This window comes from Pelodiscus sinensis, chromosome 9, assembly GCF_049634645.1.
Source record: "Pelodiscus sinensis isolate JC-2024 chromosome 9, ASM4963464v1, whole genome shotgun sequence".
Lineage (NCBI taxonomy): Eukaryota > Metazoa > Chordata > Testudines > Trionychidae > Pelodiscus > Pelodiscus sinensis.
Genome location: NC_134719.1, coordinates 4107635 through 4114880, shown reverse-complemented (window position 1 = coordinate 4114880; position 7246 = coordinate 4107635). Strand labels below are relative to the sequence as shown.

The window sequence follows — 7246 nt, the reverse complement described above, 5'->3', positions numbered from 1 at the left end:
CTCTGACATGGGCCGAACCAAAACTCCAGAGCATCTCAGGGAGTAGCAGTGTTCACTCACCTCTCAACTGGGAGGTAGGAGATTACCTCTTGTCCCTGAATCAGGGAATAGGCCGGTGCTGATTTTCTCTGGGACTTATGCTTCTACATCACCTAGGCTGTGTCTAGACTAGCCAGGTTTTCCGGAAAATCAGCCGCTTTTCCGGAAAAACGTGCCAGCTGTCTACACTGGCCACTTGAATTTCCGCAAAAGCACTGACTTCCTACTGTAAGAAATCAGTGCTTTTTGTGGAAATACTATTCTGCTCCCGTTCGGGCAAAAGTCCCTTTTGCGCAAAACTTTTGTGCAAAAGGGCCAGTGTAGACAGCTGAGATTTGTTTTGCGCAAAAAAGCCCCGATGGCGAAAATGGCGATCGGGGCTTTTTTGCGCAAAAGAGTGTCTAGATTGGCCATGGATGCTTTTCCGCAACAAGTGCTTTTGCGGAAAAGCGTCCGTGCCAATCTAGACGCTCTTTTCCGCAAATGCTTTTAACAGAAAACTTTTCCGTTAAAAGCATTTCCGGAAAATCATGGCAGTCTAGACGTAGCCCTGGTGTGACAGGGTCAGGCCAGAAGGATACAAAAGAGCTACATTAGCCTCACACTGAGTAAATCTCTGTTCCCAGGGCAAACTGGCAGAGGCTAATCCAGAACCAGCCAGAACTTGCCGGAATCAATCAGAGCAGATAAGCACCTGGAGCTCATTAAGTGGACTGACAGAGTTAAGTGAGCCAAGGCTACTTAGAACACCTGGAGCCAATTAAAGAACCAGTCAAGACTGGTTATAAAAAGAGCTTCTCTGCGGTTAGTTAGTGCATGAGAAGTTGAGAAGATGGAGCGCTGCAGAGAGTCTAGAACAGCAAGCACCAGTGGAGAGAAGGAGGAAGAGCCTGAGGTAAGGAAGGTTCTAGGGAAGGGGTGTGTGTGTGTGTGTGTGTGTGTATTGTTGCTGTCTCGCAGCTGGTATTACAGCGCCCCGGGCTGGGACATGGAGTAGACTGTGGGCCTGGGTTCCACCAACCCCGACTTCCCCATTTCCACTCGGGGAAAAGACTAGCTGGGGAGAAGAAAGGAGTTTACCCAGCCCTGTATCATTTGGGGCTCCACCGAGACTGTGGAGTTTGGTTTCCCATAGCACCTCATGCTGGCTAATGATGACGGTAACTCAGCAAGCTGATGCCCTAAGGGTGGTGCCTAAACGGTGCCCAACCCAAAAAAGGTTCCCCACCCCTGCATTAATGTACTGCTCACATACAGCACTCATTGGATAGCCCACAGGAACAACAAACATCTCAGCTTTTTCCATTCCAGAATATCTCCCCAAGGGGGCGACGGTGATGTATGATTTTATCAAAATGCTCTCAACACCTGGATAAGTAATTGAGGCATCAAAAAGCACCACAGCTCTTTATTAAGGGATTCAACTGCAGAAGGGGTTGACAGAGTCACATCCTGACAAAATTGCCGCTGATTTAGTAAATGTGGATTTCCAAAAGCAACAAAGCATTGCACCTTTAATAACACCCACACCCTGTTCTCTGTTGCAAATCCAGAGCAAAGCCATTGAGCACAAAGGGATTATACAGTGGATTTGCACCTGTGGAAGTGAGAGCAAAATATGGCTTTTAGCAGTGATTAAATCACACTGCATTTAACCAAGTCTTGCATCCACCAATTTTTCCGTCTTGACCCAAAGACAAATAGGCAGCTCACTTCCCAGTGTGCAGGAGGAAAATAGTCTGCTCTCCTACAGTGGCAGACACAACGTTAAGGTCCTTGCTGCTTTGTAAGGCAGGCTGAAAGGGACAGACAATGGTCACTGAAAAAAGCCAACAGAGAGAAGTTTTTCCATATAGAACATAACTGTGTCCTTGCTACACTGGGTTTCAGACCCAGCGCTTTCCTGTTGTAGTTTCATTCATGTCCTTGCATATGGTGTATCTATAAACATCATAGTCCCAGTTCTGACCTGGTGTGTATTGGCATAGCTCCAAATCAAAGAAGAGATGCCACTTTACACCGGCTGAGGATCAGGACCTATAAGAACACGTTTGTCCTTTTCCGCCTCTACCCCTAATCCTGTGCTCCCATCACCCCGCAGATCGCCTCTCGGCATCCTAGTCAATTGTACTTTCGGCCCACCGGCCCCTTTTTACGTCGGAGGTCGGCTCGCCTCCCGCGATGGGGAGGAGGGGGGTCTGGGCCCACCCCCTCTCACGGACCCCAGCCCAGGGCCCTAAGGACTCGAACGTCAAGGTTGTCTGGCCCGGCTGGCGGGGCGTCTGCCTTAACGTGCCAGCCCACAGGCTCCCTTTGCCCGCCCTGGGCTGCTTCCTCCCCCCACCTGGGTTTGACCCGCCGAGTCGGGGCTTACCTCCTCGGCTTGGGGCCCATCCGTTGTCCTCTTCTGTGGGAGGATGCTCTCAGCGCTCCCCCCCTCCAGCGATGCCAGCCGGGGTTTAAATCCCCGCGCCGCTGCTCGCCGGCGGGGCCCCGCCTGGCCCGGCCTGGCATGGGCTCGCTTCTGGCCCGGTGCCACGGCTACGGGGTGACGTCACGGGCATCGTGATGATGCCGGGATTCCCCGGCTTGCCCGGGCGTCTTGCTGCCGTGGCCGCCCAGGAACACCCAGCGCACCGCCACGCGATTCGCATCAGGGCCGCTCGGGCGGTTGACCGTGGACTGCCCGGCGTGGTGACTCTCGGCTCCGTCTTGAGAGCCGCCAGGCATACGGCCACCGGGTGGTCCAGAGTGCGGGGCGCTTCTGCCCTGTCACAGAGGGTCTACCTGGCAACCCTATAACTCAGACCCGGTGCAGGCACCAAGTGATAGGGACTGCCAGAACTTTGGGGACCAGAGACTGCGGGGTGGGGATTTGTGCCCCAAAAGGGGGCTGAGAAACCTAAGAAAGACAGAGTAGGGGGAGCACCAGAAGGGTGACAGTCAGGGCGACCCTAGAACTCTGTTAGGGTATGTCTACACTACCACCCTAGTTCGAACTAGGGTGGTTAATGTAGGCAACCGGAGTTGCAAATGAAGCCCGGGACTTGAATTTCCCGGGCTTCATTTGCATATTGCCGGGCGCCGCCATTTTTAAATGTCCGCTAGTGCGGACTCCGTGCCGCGTGGCTACACGCGGCATGAACTAGGTAGTTCGGACTAGGCTTCCTATTCCGAACTACCGTTACTCCTCATGAAATGAGGAGAGAGGCAGGGCAGGCATGCAGAGGGAGGTGTTAGGAGAGGGGATGAGGAGGGGTAGCTCACATGATCAGAGTGGGGCTACTGGAGGAGTGTGCACGGGGGGAGAGAGAGGCTGGTGGAGGGGGGCAGGTCTCAGGAAGGCTGAGGGCAGTGAGAAGGGCAGGAGTCAGGCCAGCAGAGGTGGGTGAGGGGTTGGGGGGGCAGCAGGCACCAGGGGAGCTGATGGAGCAAGTGGAGGAGACAGAGGAGCAGAGGGGAAAGGTCGAGGTTCATAAGATATTTATTAACTTGGGTGCCACAGTGGCACATCCAAACAAGCCACAAACTCAGTACTGCTGCACAACACATTTATTGTGCTCATGGGAGGAAACTCTTAGAGGGAACATTTCCCCCAGCCTCTCCACCCCCCGAGTTAATGTCACACACATTGGGGTAATGCAATTGCAGGATAGTTGCATGAGGGGGATTTGGTGAGGGCCAAACTAATCCCTATTGGTAAGAGGATGGTGGGAAAAGTCCTTGGGGGGGGGATCACATGACACCTTTTATTTCTGGTCATATGTCCATATTGCCCCGAAAGTGTTACCTCCAGAGGCGTGGCTAATGGGGGTCAGAGGGTGTGGCTAATGGGGGTCAGAGGGTGTGGCTAATGGGGGTCAGGGATGTGGCTAATGGTAGTCAAAAGAGTACATTTAAAAAACATTCTTTGGGTGCCCACCCTAACGAAATGTTCTGCGCACGCCTATGAACATGTGATTTTTTTAATCTTCGTCAATAAAAAATGTGCACCCAAAACTGGAGGCCTCATCAACACAGAGTAGAGCAGAAGAATTATTTCTTGTGGCTTTCTCACAACACTGCTGTTACTATATCCCTGGCTGATGTTTGCTTTTTTTGCAACAGTGTCACATTGCTGACTCATATTTACCTTGTGGTCCATTATGACCCCAAATGCCTTTCTGCAATACTCCTTCCTTGACAGTCACATCCCATTCTGTATGTGTGAAACTGATTTTCCTTCCTAAGTGGAGCACTTTGCATTTGTCCTTAATAAACTTCATCTTATTTACTTCAGAACACTTCTCCAGTTTGTCCAGCTCATTCTGAATTATAATACCAACCTCCAAAGCACTTGAAATGCCTCCCAGCTTGGTATCATCTGCAAACTTAATAAGCATTCTCTCTATACCATTATCTAAATGGTCAATGAAGATATTAACAGAAATGGTCCCAAAATTGATCCCTGAGGAACTCTTCCAGCTGTGAACTATTGATAACTACTCTCTGGGAACAGTTATCCAACCAGTCATGCACCCATCTTACAATAGCCCCTTTCAGGTTGTATTTCCCTAGTTTATTAATCAGAAGATCATGAAAGACTGTTTCAAATACTTTACTAAAGTCTAAGTATAGCACATCTACCACTTCCCCCTTATCTGCAAGGCTTGTTATCCTATCGCAGAAAGCTATTATGTTGGCTTACAAATCCATGTTGGCTGTTACTTATCACCTTTTATCTTCTAGATATTTGCAAATCAATCCCTTAATTATTTGCTCTAATATCTTTACTGGCACAGAAGTTAAGCTGACTGACCTGTTTCCTGGATTGTCATTTTCTTTTTTGTAGATGGGCATTATATTTGCCCTTTTCCAGTCTCTCCTGTCTTGCACGACTTTTCAAAGATAATAGATAATGGTTCATCTATCTCCTCAATCAACTCTTAGGCTGCGTCTAGACTGGCAAGCGGCTGCTTTTGCGCAAAAACTTGCCAGCTGTCTACACTGGCTGCTTGAATTTGTGCAAGAGCACTGACTTTGTAATGTACAAAATCAGTGCTTTTTGCGCAAATACAATGACGCTCCCGCTCGGGCAAAAGCCCTCTTGCACACATGCTTTTGCGCAAGAGGGCCAGTGTAGACAACCCAGAACTGTTTTGCGCAAAAAATCCCCGATGGCTAAAATGGTGAAGAAACAAAGAAATCTTAAAGCACCTCTGCCATTTCCACATTTTCTGCTATTGTTTTCCCCTCTTCACTTGGTAATGATCTTTCTCTGTCCTTGGTCTTCCTCTTCCTTCTAATATATTTGTACAAAGTTTTCTTGTTACCCTATATGTCTCTTGTGCCTTGGCCTTCCTAAGTTTTCCTCTACATGCTTTCATTATTTGTTTGCATTCATCCTATGTAACTTGACCTCATTCAGATTTGGAGCAAAACTTTCCACTGGCCTCTGTTTCTATCATGGGCCAAACCAAAACTCCTGAAGAGCTCAGTAAGTAGCAGTGTTCACACACCTCCCAACTGGAAGACTTGACCCACGTCAATCTTCCCAGCCACGCCTTGAGGTTAGTCCCTCATTAGCGTTGGGACTGGGCATGGGTGTGGAATTCCTACCTTTCTTGTGGATGTGTGTCTGGGGCCAGCTCTCTGCAAGGCGTGGGGACGGGGTGATAAGTGATTGGTGCAAAACAGACCAATGTGCTGCCATGTGGGAGAAAGTGTTGGGGCTAATCTACACTAGGAGGTGAGGGACTAGTGCAAATTACAAAGCACCGGTGAAAATTGTGTTGACATTGAGGTTTGTGCTAGTGCCTAAATTTGCAGTGTATGGAGGCCTGAAACCCCCAGCTAGATCACTGGGCTCTAACGATGGGAACCGAGGAGACACCAGAGGAAGGCGAGCTAGGTCCGTTTCAGTGATGCGCCCGACAGTCTGTGCTAGAGAAGAGATGTGACATTGCACCCCGAGCTCTGCTTGTGCCCCCAGGACCCAGCGTGAGGGGCTGCGGGAAGGGGACACGTGCTGCCCTCGGCCCTGCATGGGATGGGACCCAGGGACGTGCTGGCTCAGCTCCAGCGCACATGGCACCGATGGGTGAAAGTGCTTCCTAGCCAGGGACAAGGTGCTTGTGATGCTTCACTCCCCATAGCGAGGCCCTGTGGTCTCCTGCCAAGACTGCTGCTCACCCAGCTGTGGGGTTGGGGAAGGGCCCAGAGAAAGCAGCTGGGCCTGAGGATTCGGGGAAGGCTGTGGAACAGGTTGGCTGAAGGGGGGGGCTGTCCAAAAAAACACCCATTGATTGCGTTCCCTCGGGAACGAGCCGATCCTGCTGACACGGGGCTCCAGAGCTTCTCAGTGCAGTTTCTTCAAGAGCAGGTGGATCCCAGTGCTGGATCTGAGGACAAGCTGAGAAATTTCCTTGGGCGGTTTGGCTGGATCAGGAGAGAGCTCGAAACGGAGCAGAGTCAGGGCCAGGGCCACTTTCAGCTCGTTCATGGCAAACTGCTGCCCGATGCAGTTCCTGGAAGAGGCAGGGGGAGCCTGTCAGAACGGATGCTCTGGCTTAGCCAGCAGCTTCCCTTCACAAATACACCCGCGGCACTTTGCTAGCGGAGTGGGGCAACCCAGCTCGTTGGGTCAGCGACCATCTCCCCTGTGTGTGTACAGCACCTAGCACACTGGGTCCTCAGCTCAACCAGAGGTTTTGGATCCTACTGCCTAGGGGGTCCCTGCACCCACCACTGTAGTGCTACCTCTTCTGGTTACAATATGGCAGCTGTTTAATAGTGCACAGCAACGTTACCAGGCAGTTTTGGGAGAGGGGGTGAAAAACATTCTTTCCTACTGAACTTGCAAGGAGTTATGGCCCCTATTCTGCTGCAGTGTGCCAAGGGATCCTCTTTAACCACTGGGGAGATTTTCCCAATGCCCAAATGGCAATTCCATTTGGCTTTCAGTGTCCTTAATTGCCATGTGTGCATTAAACACCTCCCGTCCAAGGGATCAACAATTCAGTCCCACAAGTGACAGATTTTGAGCTGTTCTGTAATACCTAAAGGTGACTGTGCCCATGGAATTAATGCATCGTTTATGGTGCAGATATTTTGGGTTAAGTTTAATAGGGGGTGGTTGGGAAAACAAGTAGGAAGACAAAAGAGAGTTTCACAGTAAGCCACTTCCCCTTCTCACTCCTCCCCCTCCCCCACCAAGCACTCTGCTAGG

At 50.6% G+C, this 7246-nt stretch overlaps 1 protein-coding gene across 2 annotated transcripts in view; it reads right to left on the bottom strand.

The window, feature by feature from the left end:
- Positions 1 to 7246, bottom strand: part of LOC102452751 (cytochrome P450 4B1-like) — a 179226-nt gene that overhangs the window by 148621 nt on the left and 23359 nt on the right. Inside the window, exon 12 of one of the 2 annotated variants that reach the window (XM_075935926.1) lies at positions 3577 to 6545. The exons of the other annotated variant lie outside the window; for it this stretch is intronic. Coding sequence (XP_075792041.1) covers positions 6377 to 6545 — 169 coding nt within the window. The 3' untranslated portion in view covers positions 3577 to 6376. Of the gene's footprint in view, positions 1 to 3576; positions 6546 to 7246 lie in introns of those variants that run through there. 2 annotated transcript variants of the gene reach the window in all.